The sequence below is a fragment of the Chelonoidis abingdonii genome, chromosome 4 (genome assembly GCF_003597395.2).
Source record: "Chelonoidis abingdonii isolate Lonesome George chromosome 4, CheloAbing_2.0, whole genome shotgun sequence".
Taxonomy (NCBI): domain Eukaryota; kingdom Metazoa; phylum Chordata; order Testudines; family Testudinidae; genus Chelonoidis; species Chelonoidis abingdonii.
In genome coordinates, this window is record NC_133772.1 from 36719636 (window position 1) to 36740408 (window position 20773).

The window sequence follows — 20773 nt, forward strand, 5'->3', positions numbered from 1 at the left end:
AGAACATTTTAGCTCTGAGTAATGATCAGTCTTTTTAAGTAAAAGCCAGGCATTTCTCAATTTGCTGGCTTATACAGAACCTCTCCAGTTTGCACAAAATGACTGCAAAACTTATCAAAACATTTAAATTTTCAAACACCAGAATGACGCAAGTATTAGCGGGCAGCTGCCACAACAGTTTTGCAATCACCATTCTGGATTTGCTTCATTGCAAGAGGGAAAAGTTCACTCCAAAGTGGCTGCTTTTTTTTCTTTCTTTTTTTTTTTTTTTTGTTAAAAACAGCCTATTGGAAGGAAGAGGAAAGGCACAAATAACAGTTAGGTGCCCAACTCTCTGCCCTTTGAACAATTTCCCACTTGTGCGTTTCATTTTTCAGTTGCAAATGCTGATTTAGTAATAATGATCAATGGAAATTATTAGAGCTGGAAAAATATTTCAGAATGACAACATTCAACGTATTTACTCTTTTTGGCCACAAGTTGTCCATAAACTAACAGTGATTTTTCCTAAATGTATTCATTGTTCATAGAAATTGTCAAATAATTTCTACAAACAAGTCATGAGTTACAGATTGTTCATGAGCTTACCATCTGCAAGAATTCTGTACATACAATTCAAGTGGTATGGGTTCGTTTTCCATGAAACTCATAGCACGTTTCCATTCCCTGACCAGATGAGCATAATTCTTACAAATCACAAATTCAAAAATTTGCCTGCTGCAAGTATTGTCCTGTGTTAACATAAATCTTGCTGTTTGTGCACATTTCTGCCAGTAATATCATTTGCTAGAATGTTCATAGAAATCAAACACAGAAAGACAATGAAATCAATTTAAAAACCAAGGGGGTTTTCATTGTTCACATCCAGCTAAAGCCATGGCCAGATCTACATTTCCAGTTGGAAATACAGCTTTCAAAAAGTCACACAGAGAAGGCTCTCCTTCTGTTAGCAGATTCCAAAGCAGGAGCTGCCACCTAGTGTAGTGGGGTTTTGCACAGGGAGCAAAAGATCTAAATTTTAGACTGGATGAAATGAAAATCCAGGCTCAGTGAATTTTGGAAGGGGAAAAGGAGGGAGGCTTGCAAATAATTAAAGTGCAATGTATTAAGGTTTCACTAGTTTTTCTTTTATTTTCCCCACCCTACCTAAATCTCACTACATGGAGCTCAGGTAAGTATGACCAGCTGTTGATTTAACTATTTTTAAAGTACACATTCTGTCACTTGAACACCTGCAAGTTAAATTTTGGAACCTGGGTAAGCAATATTCTTAACTGTATCCGGACAGTGAAAAAGTAGCTGTTAAAACCCAGATACACAAAACTTTGCCATAGCTACAGAGGTCTTTTACCCAACTAGTCATATGCACACAACGTAGAAGGCTTTATATCATCTACAGCTATACAGACCTCAGAAATGAAAATTCTACGCAGGGGCATTTAGCATCTTCACTCATTTGGGAACAAGAATGCTCAAATTGCAGTTTAATCTGCCATCCCTGCACATTCACAGGAAATGTTCAGATAAGCTATCAATACAGATTTCCAAGACTAATCATTTCCCTCTCTGTTTAATACATTATGCCTCAGGCAGCCAATGCCCAAAACCCCAAAATGAAATACAACAATTATTCCTGCTGGAAAGTTAAAACGCTGGGGCATTAATTCCTGTACTGCAGATTTCTGTCTCTCTAACCTCAGTTTCATGATTATTTCTGAGCAGATCATTTTCAACAATTAAAATGAAGGGACATCAATTTTGTGTAGAACACAGGTAACTTTGGGCCTAAAATGAGTGACATGCCTTGAAATGATGTACAGTTGAGCGGTATATTACCAGGGCCGGCGCTACCATTTAGGCAGCCTAGGCAATTGCCTAGGGCGCCAGGATTATTCGGGGGGGCGGCATTTTGCCGGGAGGGCAGCAGACAGCTCCAGTGGAGCTGCAGCAGTCATTCCTGCAGAGGGTCCTTTGGTCCGTGGCTTCGGTGGAGCTGCCGCAGTCATACCTGTGGACGGTTGGCTGCTCAGGCGGCTCCGGTGGACCGCCCGTAGGCATGCCTGCGGCAGCTCCACCGGAGCCACGGACCAAAGGACCCTCCGTAGGAATGACTGTGGTAGCTCCACCGGAGCTGCGGGATCAGCGCGGGGGGCGGCGAAATGGCCGTGCGCCTAGGGCATGAGAAACCCTAGCGTCAGTCCTGTATATTACACCTTATCTGAAAGAACTAAAAATATTTCTAAAAATTGACACTTCAGAAGCTACTTTAAATTTCCATTTTAGTAATATTATTGTGACTGAATATGATACTGAATGGTTTATAATACAATGGACAAAAATGTTACCTTCTAGCACAAGGATCGGCCACTTTTGGCACGCAGCCACCAGGGTATGCCCCCGGCGGGCCGGATAGGTTTGTTTACTTGCTCCGCCGTGGTTCACCATTTCAAGAAAATGGGGGCTGCGGGAAGCGGCAGCCAACATATCCCTTGGCCCACGCGACTTCCTGCAACCCCCATTGGCCTGGGACAGCAAACTGCGGCCAGTGGGAGCCGCGATTGGCCAAACCTCTAGACACTGCAGGTAAACAAACTGGCCTGGCCCGTCAGGGGGCTTACCCTGGCAGACCACATGCCAAAGGTTGCCAATCCCTGTTCTAGCAAATAAAAGATGAGAGTTCTCCAATTCAGCAGCTACAAAAGTTAGGCAAAACAACATTCTGATTTTGTATTAACCTACAGCAGCTAAGAAAAATATTAAACATGCTATGCATGCAGTCCCTTGTGTCAGAATTACAGGTCAGCCATATTTGGGTTATAACTTTCCACTCTTATCATGAGTTAACAACTCTGTCAAAAAGTACAAGGCTGAATGGTTCTATATTCTCAGTTTCTTATTCAAAGGCCAAATTAATTCTCTTTTTTAATTTCACCCAAATAAGTGAAGACAGGATTTTATAAAAATATATATTCTTGGTTTTCAGAATACGCTTTTCTGAGATGCAAACAAGCCTCCAATTCCATATGCTGCAACTGCCTCTTCTCTCAATTTGAATTAAGAACTGAGATGTGTGGATACATAAGAGACAAAATGCCTGGAGTAACCCCAAATGACACATCCCTATGATCATTAGACTGATATGTAGCTGGCATACGTACTCCCTGACCCAAAGCTTTACACCAGCACAAAATACCACCACATATCACACCACCAGCACTTTCCACAACTGACTCATTCCTTGAATAAATGACTGACTATAAACGGCAAAATACTTTTCAGGTTACCTCAAATGACATCGAAACAACCACTGGATCAGCCGGAAGACCCCAGAACATGCCACTCCCTGAACTGAGGCTTCACTCTGGCTGGTGCCATACACCATTTGCAGAGTTTGAACACTTTAATGGTCACATAGATGTTACAGGTGAAGTAACCAGAGATGTCACTTATCCATCTTTCAAAATGGAAAGGGGGATGAAATGAGACAGTCCTGGCACAGAAACAAAGCTTTGGGTCAGAAGTGCCATGTCCAAGTCTCTTTGGAACAGTCCAACTTCTGTGTGACAGGCCACTTGGAGTGACCCAAGAGGCACCTTTTCACTTATGTTGATTGAAATCCTAGCTCCTTATTGAAAAAATGAGGTGATGGAGAGGCAGTGCATAACAGGCCAGTGCTGTGCATATAAATTAAGCTCTGGATCAAGGTGTGGCATACACAGGAATCTTCAGAATGGTCAAATGATTGTGTAGATGTATCATTTGAAAAGACCCAGAAAGTATTTTGTTACTGACAGCCAATTCCTTATTGGAGAGTCTGCAAAATGGAAAGTGTGAGTGTGCATACTGCACAGAAACAAAACTTGGGGCCAAGGAGAGATGCATGTCAGCTACTTCAGAGAAGGCTAACACTTGCAGGGGCATGTCATTTGAGGTGACCTCAGAATTATTTTGTCATTTACGCCAGAAAAAACACAGTTCTTTGTTCCAGGAGCATTTGCAAAATGGAAGTAGGGTGAGGGTGACAGCATTTTGTGCTGACATAAAGCTTTAGGTCAGAAAGTGGCACGCGTCAGCTACTTCAGAACACTATTGCTCACAGGGACAGGTTCACCCAAGATGTATTTTATCACTTACAGTCAGACAAAACCTAGGTCTTTATTCAAGAATAATCGGCAAAATGGAAGGTGGGGAGTGTAACATGTGGCAGCTAATTCAGAACAGTCTAATTCTCACAGGGATGTGTTACTTGAGGTAACCAAACATACTCGTTTTCTCTTTAAAAGACATGTTTTCAGATTGGTTTGGTCACTTTTAATTTAGAGAAGTGCCAGTGTGTTCATATAAAACTCCAATATCTTTTATTTAAAAATATCAAAATTTGCAGGTAAAGACTAAACATCTCTGTATTTTAAAACCAAACAAAATACTGAGTTTTCAAATGCATACAGAATTATTGCTAGATGTAATTAGCACACACCACAGATTCTAGATAGTATTATTTAACATACAAGAACATTTGTTGACATGATATTCCATAAAAGCTCAGAAGGCAGGTCAATAATCCACTGATTATAGAAGTGCAATGTACATTTCCCCACCCCACCCCTGTTTCTTTTGCTTTGGTTTAAACTAGTATTGACACAGAAGAAAAGGAAATGGATACGTACAAAATTGAGTTATAGTAATGTTAACCGTCTGACCAACCCACAAAAGCCAAGAAGTACAAGTTAGTGCTTCCATTCTGTCCTCAGCGTTTCCCCGCTGTCCATAGGTTTGGAAATATATATTGGACACAACATTACCCTGCTTCAGACTTTTTCAAATGCTAAATGTAACAAGTTACAATTAGGAGAAAAGGAAACCATGGGCCAAAGTTCTGTCTTCAATTACACCCATCCTTTAACTCCAAATCTCTCTCTGCTTTTGTAGGCTGAGATTCAAAAATCCCATCAGCATTGCTGTAACACCATTACTATCATGTCAAGCAAGTACTTTCAGAAGTGCAGATAAGTGATGTATTCAAATTAATATCCACTTATTTTTAACTGCAATAATGTGTGTAATTTAAATCAGCTTATATCTACAAACAAGTTTATAGGAGGAAAAAAGAAAAACACGGAATCATCAGCATGAAATGTTGTGGAACACTAAAACACCACCAAATAGCCCAATTCTGCACTCCTTACTATGGCAAAACTTCCACTGAAATGGAGCCCCAAAATTAGTAGCAAAATACTTTTTGTATGACGGTGCCTATGGTATTTGCCTCTGGGCAGATCTGAAAGTTAATCTCATTTTATCATAATACTTTCCCTACTCTCTCAGTAGCAGCCGTGTTAATCTGTAACCGCAAAAAGAACAGGAGTACTTGTGGCACCTTAGAGACTAACAAATTTATTTCAGCGTGAGCTTTCGTGAGCTACAGCTCACTTCTTCAGATGCACAGAATGGAACATACAGACAGTCTGTGTGTTCCATTCTATGCATCTGAAGAAGTGAGCTCATGCTGAAATAAATTTGTTAGTCTCTAAGCTGCCATAAGTACTCCTGTTCTCCCTACTTTCTGTTATTGCGCAAAGTAAAATGTTAACATTTTAATCGTCAGGTTTTCACAACAGAAATGCAAGTTACAATTTAAAATACTAGCCACACCCACTCAAAATAAATACTATTTTACTTGAGTTTTCAAGATAGGTTTGGAACAATATATGAAAATACAGTGTGAAAAGAGTAACAGCTGACGAATCTAGCAAAGTTGCATGGTCTAGTAGATGGAGCAGGAAAGAAGGCACTCCCAAATTACACAGGGGATGTCTACACAGGAGCTGGAAGTGCAAATTCCAGCTTGATGAGACATTCCTGGTTCCCGCACAAGCACTCAAAAAGCTAGCACAATAAAGCAGAAGTCTAGCTGCCACAACAGCGCAGGCTGCCCAAAGTACAATCCTGTCCAAGACCCTGGATACTTATTTGGGGCAGGCAGCCCTTCCCACCACTGCAGCTCCACTTTTATTTTTAGTAAACTACCTAAAAGATCAGAGCTAGTGCAATGATGACTCCTCAAGCTGGAATTTACACCTTTCCAGCTCCCGTGTAGACATACCCATAGACAGCCTCTATAGGTGAGTCACTTAACCTGTCTTCCTGAGTTTCCCTACCTGTAAGAGGAAGATAATATCCTTATCTCACAAGGGTACTTAGCATTAGTTAATATTTACACAGCACTTGGAAAATTTTAAGTGTCAAGTATTATTCAGTAACTGCTATTATAACATTAAGCCACAGCAGTGCGTGCATTAATAGTTATAGGTGCATGCTTTGGGGGCATTCCACCATCTACAAATACACCACTAACTCTGCTACAGTACACTCCTGATTTTATGGACACCAGTCTTACAATCAGTTATTCAAGAAAACATGGGGGGGCGGTGAAATCACATAACAAAAAGACGCCAATGAAGAAAAAGTCAACATCCTTTCACTTTCTGAAGCTTTCATTGCATTGGAAAACCTTTTGCAGAGGTTTGAAGGATAAGAAAGAAGCAATGCAGTGCCCCATATCCCAACTTATGCACCGTACCCCCAGTTATTTTGTGAATGCACAATTTTATGAACTTTTTGATGTTATGAACACCTTAATCCCCAGTTAGTTGATGAAACAGTAGTTCTACCATACTGCAACTGCTGTTAGGGCTAACTGTTGGTGTAAGGTGCCCTCTTACTATTGAATTTTAATTAAAACCAATTTTGTAGTTGCTTATACAATATTTTCTTCACAGCGAGCCTGTGTGGACGGGTATATATTGGTTTAAAACTGGTTATAAACAGTTTCACCACATTTACAGAGGAAAGTTAAACTGCTAACAATCAAGTTTAAAACTGATTTAAGAAAACACACAAAAGGCACACTAGGGTTTAACTAAATCAGTTTAAAATCACATCTGTAGTTAAACTGTGTGACTGTGCACACTGGCCACATCCATGAAAGGTAGGAGCTAGCAAAGAGAGAACACACAAACATAAAATAGCAGCCAGAAGTTAGAACCCTTGTTTATTAACGTTTTCTCAACCCCACCTCCCAAGCACCCCATTTTTAAAGTTCCCTGGAGCTCCTCAGCAGCTTTTTGTGGCCCAATAGCCATTGAGCAGGAGCTTGAGGGCAATTTGCAACTTTTCTTTTTTCTACTCCCCCTTATCCCAGCTGTCTCTCGCCATCCCTGCACCCCAAAAGCTACCTTTATTATCCTTTGCCTCTACACCTAGTTTTCCCCAGTCTTACATAACAGATGTAGGGATGTCCAGAGGTGTTTTTCCAGTTATGAAGTCCCAGCTGTGGAATTTGTCAGGTTAGCGTACACATCCATCACATCAAAAAGGGCCAAACGTCCAATTACCTTGTGGCTCTGGCCACCCAACATTGCCAGCCAATACACTAATTATTTGTTCACTTTATATGTTTTTGGACACATTTTGCTTGAAAGTAATATAGCACTTCCAAGTCAGAAAGGAAAATCAACCATGCACCTTGCCTCTCTAAGCACAATACTACTACACCCCCATTCTGTGTTGAATGCAACTGCATTTTTGCTGGCCTCTGGTACAATGAGGAGTTGTTCTCTACCTGCATTCTTTAGGTGAAACTCCCACTGATATCACACACAGATCTAGAGTGCACAATAACAACTGTGTTTCTTTGAACTGTTTTTAGCTTTTTGTTTTCTCAGCCTTAACACCTTCCATGAGATATTCTGCACCTGCAGAAGTAAAAGATCTTGCATATTTAATAGCTCTAAGGCCAAAGACATAAGGAGAAACTATGAGAGGTAATTTTCTTGCTCTATATTATGCAAAGTGCTGTGCAATGAGTAGACTTTTCAAAATAAATTAAGAATCAATTCAACATTCCCTCCTGTGTAGTTGCAGGTCATTTTCAAGTGAAACTGTGTAATAAGACATGACTCTAACATGAAACTTGAAAAATAAAACATTGTTCTCATTAGAACTATTTCCACACACTACAAATTCTGGACCCCTTTCATTTCATTTCTGCTTTGAGAGAGAGTGGACAGCTTGCCATACTCTCAGTCTACTTTGTTGACTACATTTTAATGAGAAGCAAAACTACAAAATGATGCATACTTAATTTATAAGCCACATACACACGGATAGGTATTTTTCACTAACATTGTAAAACATTAATATCCAATGTTTACAACAAGTGGTAATAATCAGGAGCGCACAGTTTTTAAAAACACCCAATTTGCTGCATCTGTCACAAAACTGCTTTGAACTTTACGATAAGAAGATATAAGGCATTAATGTTCTATAGATAATACCAATCTACAGGTTGTTTAAAATTCAAATCTTGATTTATTAACTAATATGGTCTGAGTGTGCAACAACTGTCTACGCAGATAAGAGCTCAAGCTGAGTAAATGGTTCAATAATGCAAGCTGCAGTGATGAAATTCACGCTAGAACACTGACCTAATATACTCCCACTGTCCTGAAGTAATGTGTCTCACAGATTTATGCACTACATACAGATTCATGTCGAGTAATTTTAAAGCATCCAGAACTAACAGATGAAGACATACTTCAAACTGATGCCTAAATTAAACTTTTTAAAGGATAGACAATTAAAGTCATTATCCTTTGTCTGCAGAAAGATGTTAGAGTGCTCTTAAAATATCTGAATGACAAACTTTATAGTTAAGTCTAAATATTTTCTTCCTTATGCATTTAGCAACCACCCTTTTGTATCACATGTAGATTACTGAAGCATCTATGAAGGCAGCCTGGTAGAATAGATATACATTGAAATTGCACTGAAACTCAAATGAAGATTCCCACATAACCTGCTTCTCCCCAAATTTTCCATAACAAAGTCAACATCTGTCACAATTTGGCTGGAATATCTGTACTTAATTAGTTTTAGGCTGTAACTGGCAATACACATTATCCAAATGTATCTTTTTGTTTCCCATAACATATCCGTCAAATATGCTCTCAGATTTATGTAATCTCTTCTTTGGTCACATGAGCCTTCCTTCCTCTTTCTCTCGCTCTCTCTATATATATACACAACTCATCTCTCTTAGTAACAAGCAACTGTTCATAGCCCTAAAAAGAAAAAAAAGCTTTAAAACTAATATGTATTCATAACTTTAGGAAAATATGCTAGAATAGTGCATACAATTGTTACCCACAAACTTTTGTGAACTCATGGTTTTTACCTCTTTGCTACTGGAGTTTAAGCAAGTAATCACAACTAAGCACAATTCCAACTACTTTCTGATTTAAAAAAAATAAATTAAAAAAAATCAAATGATACATACAAATTCCACAGGGTAACACAAAGTACATGAGTAAGACATCTTTAAAGGTCCTCTCCATAAAATATTTACAGACAAGAAGAATACAGGACAGATTAATATCTCCTCACCTGAAAATTTCTGTTGCTAAATTTGTGAGAGTCCCTCCAAAGAAAAATTTCTTCTTTCAAGGAAGTGTCCAACTGTAACATTTCATTATTATTTGCTTTGTCTCCCTCGTCCACAGTCTATACAACAACCAATACTTCATGCCTCATGCAGCTTTATCCTTAAACTTTAGAACAACAAACCTTGACTTTTTCATGTTCGGAGCAAGAGCTTTACTTAGTAGCAAAACTATTTTGTCTTTGTATATTTAAATCATAATACTTTAAACTTTTGCTAAAACTTTATAGGAAAAAAAATCAAATTAAGTCCCCAATCCTGGAAACAGTTATGCATCTGCTTAACTTTAAGCAAATGGGTATTCCCATTTAAGTGATTAAAGCAGGTAGTTCTACTGAAGTCAATTGGATTACTCACCTGCTTAAAGTTATGCCATGTGCTGTTTACAGAATCAGAGATCTCAAGGAATGGAAGCTTAAAACATAAGCTTCTTTATAAACTGGTCATAAACACTTTTATCTCAAACTTTGAAAAATATGCTTTGATCTTGTGAACTGAAATTAGGGCAATATGAATAGTGTTTGGAGGTAGTAATATGGAGTGTGTTACATGTTTCAGAATCACTAGTATGTTTACATAGTGTATACCAGCCATAAAACAGAAGATAACATATAGTTGAGGAAGCTTGCTCGTACTTTTATAAAAAGAAAAAGGTGACAGGTGAGCTGTCTTCAGAAGTCCCATCCAATTCAAATTACACTAACACCAAATATTAGTCGGAAAATAGAAGTAGTGTAATTAGGATTCAGAACTGAGCCCCGTTAGCTAATTACAAAAAAAACAAACAAAAACAAAAACAAACACAAGTGCATTTGGACAAAAGGCTTTTGCATGTCCCATAGTCTCTAGAGAAACATCTTGATGTATACAATCACTTCTAGTCTCAAAACTGAAAGAAGAGGTGATTAGTTGTGATCCAGGAACATCTTATAAATGCTCTTTTCCGAAAACTTTACAAGTGAACACTACACTTGTTTACTCTTTGAAATATGTTATTTAAAAGATGAACTGTCAACAAATTAATTTGAGGAGATACCCCAGACTTGTTTATGGTCTAACCTTCCCCCTTTCAAGACTACTTAGACTGGACTCTATTTTCTAAAGGTCCGCATTTAAATTCAGTCAGCTGGGAACATGGATATCATTAAACCCAGAGAAATGCCCAAAAGTGAACAATCAACAGTATGTTCTCTCTTTACATTCTGTGCAGCATTTTAAAAATTAATTCCAAGGGATTTAACTCTAGACATCACTGACTTTCTAGATTTACTAGCTTATGAAGAGATTCAATGTTTTGGGAGGAAAGGGACATCTCTTGTTTACAAGGGCATAAATAGTTTTTAAATGTACAGCCATAGCCCAGACTAAAATTAGAAAATGATGGCTCTGGTGAAAATTGGTCAGACCTCTTGTATTAAATGACAGTTCTGATAATTACAAATGGTTTGAAAAAGTGGATGGCCTAACAAAAAAAAGACCCTGAGGTGTGTTCTGTTAATCTTGGCCACTCTGCTACATTTTCTAAACTACCTAGGAAATAGCAACTATTAAACCTGGGTTTGCTAAGCGCTGAGGTGGAGTATCAAGTAGATAAGAAGCAGCAGTGGCTGTGTCCAAGTCTCTTGTATGCAACTGGGAGTCCCTGTCTGCAATGCTACAAAGGCAGAACTGAAGCAGCATGCATTAAGAAAGCAGATGAGCAAATCCCAGACCCCTTTTCATGGTTGCTGGGGGAGAAGGGATTTTTAAAATTATTATACTGTTACTTCAAAGTGCTGCTTAGAGTACTGCAAAGAGAGAAAACAACTGTCTTCATGCAGAGTTGTAAGAACACAAAGCCAAGCATTTGTTCATGCACTGAATGGAGTGAAGATTATACAACGTAATTGGGAAAGCCCCCTGCAAGTCCCAATGCTGAAATGGGAAAGCAAAGCTTGGGAGGGAAATAAGGACAGCCAAAACAAAAGTGGGTCAATGCAAAGTCAGGTTTGAGATTTTAAAACACACACGGTGGGGGAATGGGGAGATTCCGAGTTCAAGCACCCAATGATTTGAGATGGAATTGTGCCTGGTGGACTGACTCCATGCTCAGACAAACGCTGGCTGCAACTACGGCTGGATGTTTCTTCAGGGTTTACTCTCCTTACATCTGCTCAGAACAGGGTGTTTTTTCAAGTGTTACATTTCACAAGTCAAGCAAGTTTTTCCTTTTCAACTTTAAAATAAGGGGGGGGGAACAGCTTCTCTCCTTCCCCCCACCCCCACCCCAACGCTGCCAAAAGTTTGATTCCGCCTGTGATTGACACCCGACACCAGCTCCTCCAAACCCCAGAGAAATCACTGGCTGAGGCCACAAAGCATTGGGGACAAGAACAAACTTTTGTCTTGCTACTTAAAATACACATGTTTACTGAAGTAGCCTTTTACTTGGTCCCCAGGGGAAACAGCTTTTCAGAGGGAGCTACCGCCACTCACTAGCCAACAAGGAAGGGAGACCCCCAGAGAATCCATCTAATATCCACCCCCCTAAAAGGGGACACACAATCCTCGTGCCCCCTTCCAAAGGGAGGATCACCCACCACATGCGCCTCTCTTCCCTTCTGCGTGTGTGGAACCCTCGGATTCCCTCCCCGTCCTTCCCTCTTTTTGGGAAGGGAAACAAACTCCGTACAAAACACAGCGACTTGCCACGCACCCTCCTCCCTCTGCCTCAGGCTCCTCTCAGGCATCCCTCTCCACCCCCCAGACCTGCCCCCCCCCAGCACCCTCTCGCGCCCCCCAAGATCCCTGTTCCCACACTCCTTCCTCCCCCCGTCCCACGCGCCCTGCGCCTCCAGCCTGCTGCACGCTGCCCCCCAGCTCCCTTCGTGCCGGATCCCCAGCCCCGTGCGCCCCAGTCCCACGCGCTTCGCAGCTCCCACGTCTCCAGCCCCCCAAAGCAGCAGAACCCGGAGTTGGGAAGTTTCTGAGTCACAACAAAAGGCAGCGGCTCCCCTCGGGGCCCAACGCCGGGAACGCCCCCCACTCACCCCGCAGCGAGCCCAAGTGGCACTGAAGCACCGCGGCGGCCAGCAGGAGCAGCGAGGCCGCCGCCTCCATGTTGTGCGCCGCAGCAGCAGCTGCTGGAGCCCGCGGAGTGTCTCAGGCAGGCTCCATGCTCCGGGCGCTGCGCTCGGCGGGGAGCAGGAGGGAGGCGCTCGCCAGAGCCTCCTCCTCCTCCGTGCGCTCGCTCGCTCGCTAGTCTGTGCCCTGCCGCCGCCGGGGGAGGGGGCTGGGATCCTCCCTCCCGTCTGCCGCGCTCGGAGCCCGAGGAGGAGCCGAGCGCCAGCTCAGGGACCGCCCCGCCCGGTGCGGGACAGCAGCCTGCGCCCCTTCCAGCTCGCTCGGTGGCGGCTGTATGTCCCCGCCCGGGGGAAGGGGACCAGCACCATTGTCTCCGCTAGGCACCACCGCTTAGGCGTTCCACGTGCAACAGTGCGCCCCGCGTGGGAGTCCCACACGCAACAGCGCACCCCGCGTGGGAGGACATAGGGTCCCGCTGCATGAGCATCCCATGCACAACAGTGCACCCCACGTGGTCATCAGATGGACACTGGTGCATGGATAGCTATGCACCCCTCGTGGGCCTCCTGTGACCATCAGTGCATGGGTACCCCCTGGGCAACAGTGCCCCCCAACCGGATATCCCATAGGCATCAGTGCACATCACACAAGAACCAGTGTCCTCTCTCATCACCAGTTGGAGCTCACTGTCTCTTACCAGCATCTAGGCACTCCTGCAGGTGGTTAAAGAAATTGGTTCTGACTTTTTGCTTGGAGCCTTCCCTGGAGGCCTTTTGTGCCTGCACCAATTTTTTGTTTCTTCTGACATTTTCTTCTTCCTTTTCTTTGCTCCTTATTTTTCTTGAAAAGCCAACAACTTCTTTTAAAGTGCTGCTCTAGTAAAACTGATGTTTCTCCAGTCACATTGGCTCATTCCTTCCTGCCCCTGGAAGGTCCTCTGCATGGTTCAGTGTTACACAGACAGTGTAATAACAGGTCACTTCCTCAATAACTCTAATAAAACTATTCTGCATCCAAGTTTGTGGTTTAATTTAAAAAAATCATATACCAGCAGCTGCTCAGTGTTGTCAGCCCTTCTACACAGCAATGTTTCCCCAGGACTGTATAACACAGTAGTTAGCATTAACCTGACAATGTTAGAGCACAGTTTAACTTTACCTGTAGAAGGGGGACTGTTGAGATGGTGCCAAATTGGTGTGGCCAAACTGAATGAGTGGTGAGAACATGGCTTGACGTGACTGAACTGCAAAAGAGGATTCTGGGAGCAAAATCCTTCTCTTAGCAACAGGCAGTTGAAGGGGCGGCTCTATGTATTTTGCTGCCCCAAGCACAGCAGTCAGGCAGCTTTCGGCAGCGTTTCTGCGGGAGGTCGCTGGTCCTGTGCCTTCGGCGGGCAGAATTACCACAGGACCCGCGGACCTCCCGCAGAAGGCAGCCTGACTGCGCCTTCACGGCAACCGGCAGGCCGCCCCACTCAGCTTGCCGCCGCAGGCACGCGCTTGGTGCGCTGGTGCCTGGAGCCGCCCCTGGGCAGTTGGCAGAGATGAAACTGACTGGCTCCACGCTGTGTGTATGATCAATACAGATCTTTGAGTCAGCAAATATGTCCACTTGAAAGCAAACGTGTAGAACATCCTGAGTGGAGTATGGGCTGACAGGGGCATCTCAAACCTGTTGAAGGACATCACGCAGGGGGCTGAACTGAATGATTGATAAAGGAGTGAATGTGGGGTAATGTTCAGTTGGCACCACTCTGCTGTCTCCTTCTAAAGTATTAATTAGGTAAAAATTAGTTGCCACTGGCTCTCTAGCTATACTTTTAAGACATGTGACTCCTTTGAGGAAAAAAAGTATAAAAATCAAGCAAATTATATTACTGTTGTGGGAATTCCTTAATTGACACTTGAAGACGCTGCTAGACAGAGTAGCCAAAACTCTGCTCCGTGGGCTTGAGTAGGACTGTGAGCCAAAGGGGTTTCTAAGAAGGCAAGACCTTGCCTTGAGGCAATCCGAGACAGACCAGAGGGCTGAGGAGATCAGACCTGGAGGGAAGAAGTCATCCATAGAATTTGGTAACCACCTTCTCTATTTGCTAAGCAGGAACTGTGTGAGGCTAGCACAGGGCCTGTTTGTGAAAGAGAGGTTCACTAAGAGGAATATATAGCTCTTACTGTATAGTTCTTTAATGTCTAACGTAGGACTTTTGTGCTTAATGTAACCTTTTACCACTCGTGTAATTCCTTCTCCACATTTTCTTTATATGAAATTTTTTAATAAAAATTCAGATTTTAACAAAAAATTGTTTAAATAATTTCCACCAACTCTAATTATAACCTTATTAGGGAATGAAGCTTTAAGACTTAAAAATTGTTGTGTAGATGGGCACTGTATAGTGTGCACTCCACTGAACCACGGTGGCATGACTTTTTTCAACTTTTGTCTCACTGTACCTCTCAAACACCATGTGCATCTCTTCAGGCTGTCCCCATGAGAAAAACTGTACAGCATTGGTTCTCAACCCTTTCCATACTGTGACCCTGTGTTAGAACAGAAACAGATTACTGGACCTTCCTGCCATCTAGGTAAAAAGAAAAGGAAGATGGCTGCAATCCCTTGAAACCTGTTTGTGATTTCCAGGGTGTAAACCTATGCTATAAATAAGCAAATCAACATGTAACAACTGTTTATTTCAGCGGCTGCTTTTCATTTTCGATAAAAGAAATTTCACTTTCCTAAGTTTTGGTAACATACTAATGTATCTATGTTGGGGTCTTCTACAGGTGGTATAACAGTGGATACAAAGGCCTCTCTCCTGCAACTTCAGTGGGTCTTGCCACACAACCAGGGATCCAGTTGCAGGATCAAGGCTCTATTACCTCCTGCCATTGCTCCACATGCACTGACTCCTGGGAGAAGGTTTGTCTAAAAAAACATGGTATTTAAGTTATTCTGAGAAAGATATCCACACATTTTCAATGACTTACAAAGAACTTATAGAATTGATTTTAAAGGTGACCCGCAAAGGAAAATAGGGTGTTTGTGCCCCATAGCAGTGGTACTTTTTTTTTTAATCAATATTTGTTTCATTTGGTTCTTAACCTTAGAAAAATCTTTACTCTGTTTTTACTAGAGGAGCACTTGGGAGACTGGCAAACTAGTGTCTCTATATGTACAGAGTTCAAAGTACCGTGGGCCCAACTCTGAACTAATGTATCTGGGTACTACTGTCTCATAAATCATTAACTAATAGGCAAGACTGCCTAAGAGGGCAACTGAGAGGAATGGTCAGACTACTTAAGGCTGTTTCATATATAAAGAATATATAATTCAAACTCCAGGCAAGCAATTGGGAGAAAAGCTCTTTTTCTTAAAGATGATTCATAGATTATTTTTTTCAGACCAAAAGGACCATTTTCATCAGTCAGTCTGCTCTCCTTCAAAAACACAGGCCATAGAGTTTTACCAACTAATTCCTGCATTAATCCCAACAATTTGGGGTTGAACTAGAACATCTCTTTTAGAAAGACATCCAGTCTTGATTTAAACAGTTCAAATGATGGAAAATTCACCACATCTCTTGTTAAGATAAAACACCCTACCCCTTTAACTAAGACCTCATCTATATTGAAAGTAGCACCAGCTTAACTAACGGTGTTATTTTAAACAGTTAAACCTGTACAAAACTTTGTGTTGACACTCAAACTGATTTAAAGTTAAAGTGATGCAACCTGAAAAGAGACCAGGCCTGAGAAGTCAGAAAATTCCCATTCTCTAGACCTGCAAGAAGTCCTCTGGCAAAAAACAGACAAGACTTTGACATTCCTAAAATTTCTGAGGTAAAACAATTAAAAAAAAAAAGATTATGAAAAAAGTCACAGGTTTTAGCCACTAGTCCAACTTTTCTTTGGAAGTCATCTTTAATGCAAGAAGGAAGGATTCCCAAGGAGAAGGTGGTCTTGCGGTCATAGCATTGAGTTAGGACTCAGGCACCTGCATTCAATTCCTTTCTCTGCACTTCCTCAGTGACCTTGGACAAGTGACTTAATCTGTGCCTCAGTTTCCCCATATAAAAGAGGGGGATAACAATACTCCTTCCCACCCACTGTCTCTCTCTAGGCAATACGGTGTGGAGGAAGATTTGGTCATGATCAGGGATAAGGTGAGTGAGTCATCAAGAAAGATCCCCAGGCTGGGAACCAGCCAATCTGCCCTCTCTGTCAGTATTGTCATTAGGAATGGAGGAAGCAGAGAGGATTTTAAGAGTAAAACTAAGGAGCACAGATTTAGCCATATTAGGCTTGAGTTCCCAGAGAGCCATACAGGATAACACGTCCATCCAGCCACAGCCAGAAAGTTAGCACAAGTGAAATATACTAGGTGTTTTTTGCATATTAACTCCCCACAGATTTCTCTCTCCCCACCTCACTCATTTTATAGGATCTTTCAGTCCCAACTTCCACAGCTGTCTGAGTTCCTGTAGCTCTAACCCTTAACAATAAGTTCAGAAGCCCTTGAAGTGAATTTACTGCATTATAAATGACACTCAGGCTTATTTTAAGTTTTGTTAAATATCAGCACCAGGAAATTATCTTTTTTCCTCTGAGGCTCCACGGCTTAGCATAGATGAAAACACTAGACTTGCATATGCTGAAGATGAACTGAAAAATTTTCTTGCTGTTTTGCCAAGAGAATGGTGAAGTGAATAGAAGGAAACGAAGAGACAATGTCAAGTGTCTTCACACTGCATTTTTAAGGCACACGATTGCATCATTTTCTAATATAGTATTTTATACTTGTGCATTTATGGCTGGTCCCCTAGAAACTAGAAAGCAATTACAAATCAAGCAAATTTAGAAAGTTATTTATCTGACTCTGTTTTCAGAAGAAAACAAGTTTACAAATAATCTGTAACATATTTGAGATGACACAAAGAAGTGCTGGTTCCTCTGAACATGGGGCTTCTGCTCCTCCTCCAATACACAGGTAGGTCAGCTGTAATGCACATACAAGCTACATACTGCCAAGACTAGCCAGGCCTTTGAGATGCTCTGGGAGGAACAACTGGATTTAGAACACGTCATAGTCATGATAGGAAGAAAAGGCTGGATTTGTGGTTAGGGAACCAGCCAAGGGCTCATCCGATATTGGTTCAATTCACAGTTCTGCTACAGTTTTCATCTGTGATGACCTTGGGCAAATCACTTAATCTTTCACTCCCCAATCTTCTGTTTGCATGTTATATCCTTCTCTCTCTTCCTTTGTCTGATGGGTCTATTTAGAATGTGAACACTGTCTCTACTGTGCCTAACACAATTGAGTCCTGATGTTTGGTTGGTACTTCTCGCCTCTACAGGAATTAAAAAATATACTAATACTTAATGCTAAACACTACAAATTGCAGCACAAACATTAATTAAGCCACATGACACTTGTGAAGTGGGCACCATTATCTCCACTTTAGACATAGGACAGCAGAGAGTGAGCCAAATCCTGCCTTTGTTTACATCCCTACAGGCTCACTGGGTTTGTGGGGGAGGGGGGGTAACAGTAGCATTTGTCCCAGAGGGATTCACTCACTTACCCCAAGCCTCTCAGCAAGTCTCTCAGCTGTGTCTATATGGGAAAGTTTTTGTCGGTATAAGCGAAGGCATGAATTTAAACTGATATAGTTCCTCTTCACTGCATTCGTCCCATCACATGGGGTCTGCTCTGTGAGTCCTCTCTCATCAAAGTGCTGTTTAATGCCACCTTTTCACACATCTTTTTTTATGACATCCCATCACTTCTTCTTGGCATAGCACCTCTGCTTTTTTCCTTCAGTTTTAATCGGTTGGATTGTCTTACCCATGTAGTTGGCAGGATTGCGCTTTACATGACCAAGCCATCTGAGCCCGTACTGCCTCATTTTTTTGTTTATGGGAGTTACTTTAAGTAGGTCTCTAACATACATATTCCTCAGATCATCTTGCTTGATTACCTCACTCACACATCTCAACATTCGTATTTCTGTGGAGCAGATCATTTGCTCATGGTTCTTCTTTGTTGCTCAGCACTCGGCACCATATAATAAAATTGGACAGACCACCATTTTAGAGAGCGAGATCATCCCTTTTAATCTTCCTGGTGCCTTCCTCTCACATACTACATCACTTATCTCTCTCCATTTGAGCCAGGCATTTATTTATCCTAGCTCTAATTTTGTCCTCCATTTCCCCAGATTCAAGCAGCCCGATATTGGATATTTTGGATATTTTGTATTTTTGGTAGTGTCTGCCCATCTAGCACAACACCTGGGCAGGGACACTGTGTGTCATTTCTAGAATAGTCTCTCATTTTCTTGATTCTGATATAGTTATACTGGTATACTCTGCCACGTGGACACTCATTCTGGTCTGAGCAGCTTTTTTTGGTTTAGTTTATGTTGCTTGGGAAGAGATTTAAGCTAAATCAACCAATCAAAAACAACCCCAATTTTATACCATAATAAGTGTATGCAGGTCTGTGTGTTATACCTGTATAATGGATAAAACATTCCACGATAGACCAGGTTTGCTTCAGTACTCAGGATTTCAGAAAACAGTACTATCCCTTCTGTAAAGAGCTTCTAGTCTAACACAGACAAACAGGAGACACAGGCCAATAATTCAAATATAGGGAAGGATGGAGATATTGTGAATGAAGAGATTTAAGTACTGTGGGACCTAGACTTCCTGAAATAAGTTAGTTTAAGGAGAAGAAGGCAGGTAACTAGAAAAGGAAAACTGATATGAAAGAATGCTGATGAATGCCCCATTAATCTCCTTTAGAAGTATACATAAGTGTTTTATGGATTAAGTGAGGTCATGAGGGTAAAGTGCTCTCTTTCCCAAATGCTCCTGCTGGAATAGAGGAGCTGACACTGACTGAACAAGGGACATGTAGCACACACAGAAAGTCCTAACAACCCATAACAATAGTTCAATGGAGTTTTCTGGTGGAGAGTCTTGGACTCCTCACTTCTTTTGGGTTGCCTCTAAATTGCCTGCTACTACAAATAGAGCAGCAGTGAGGGCAGCTTTGTGCATGGCACGTTCAGGGAGCTTCACGTTCATACATTGGTCATGGTGGTCTATGCATAGTTGTCTATACAATAAGCATTCTTGGCTCTTGCGTAGAACTTTTCCACTATAGTCCTCACAGTGCCATATTATTCTCCTTTTACAGATGAGGAAACCAATCCAGAAAGGTTATGTGGTTTGCCTGAGGTTACACAATAAAGTCAGTGGCAGAGTGGAAACAGAACGCTGCTCTCTTGACTCCCAATCCAGGGCTCTGCACATTGGACCACACTGTCATCTGTTTTGTGTGAAGGTCAGTGTTGCTGGGCATGGCTTTCATTGCACTTCATCACTACAGGCAATATTGACTGCTAAACAAGTCACTCTTTTGGTGTAAGAATACAAATATTCAAAAATACAAATAGAAAAATGGCAAACAGAAAGGCAAAGACAGAATCATAAGCAAGCAAGTAGAGCAAAACTCCATTCCCCCTCCTGCTCATGCATTATCACTTCTATTACGTGGACTCCACATAGTTCTCAAGTTTATTGACCAGGCCTGAGGGGGTGTGAGAGAAACACACCTGCACTGTTTACAGAATTCTAAAGCACTTTGGCTCAGATCCTCAAAGGTATTTAGGCTCCTAACTCCCATTGAAATCAATGGGAGCTATGTGCTTAAACACTTTTCAGGATCTGGGCCTTTGTGAAATGTGCATCCATTCCTGAAAAGCAGCCATCTCAAGGGTGGCTCACAGCTGCTGATTAACACTGCACTGCCACTATACACTATAGCCAGCCCTGAGTGCTGTCCATCAAAGGAGAATCCTTTGAAGAAGGGCCTAGCCTCAGTGATTAAACCTAAGAAAAAAGGCAGCCTTAGATCCTACTCCTCTTTCTCCTCCAACTCTGAATGAATTATTAAACAGCCAAGAGCTGTTGTTGAGATATCAAGTATCTGAGAACTAACAGCAGTGCCACGATTTATGGTACTGGCTTTACCGCTGAGCATAAGAATATAAGAATGGCCATACTGGGTCAGACCAAAGGTCCCTCTAGTCAGGTATCCTGTCTCTGATGCTGGCCAGTTCCAGATGCTTCAGAGTGAATGAACAGAATGGGGCAACTTCTAGTAAGCCATCCTCAGTCATGCAGTCCCAGCTTTTGGCAATTG

General features: G+C 41.8%; 1 protein-coding gene across 2 annotated transcripts in view; it reads right to left on the reverse strand.

Moving 5' to 3' along the window:
• The window catches only part of LRP5 (LDL receptor related protein 5), a 262260-nt gene extending 249560 nt beyond the window's left edge, over positions 1 to 12700 (reverse strand). For both annotated transcript variants that reach the window (XM_032801562.2, XM_032801560.2), the window contains exon 1: positions 12529 to 12700. In XM_032801562.2, coding sequence (XP_032657453.1) covers positions 12529 to 12598 — 70 coding nt within the window. In that variant the 5' untranslated portion in view covers positions 12599 to 12700. The remainder of the gene's footprint in view (positions 1 to 12528) is intronic.
• Between the last annotated feature and the right edge of the window lie 8073 nt (positions 12701 to 20773).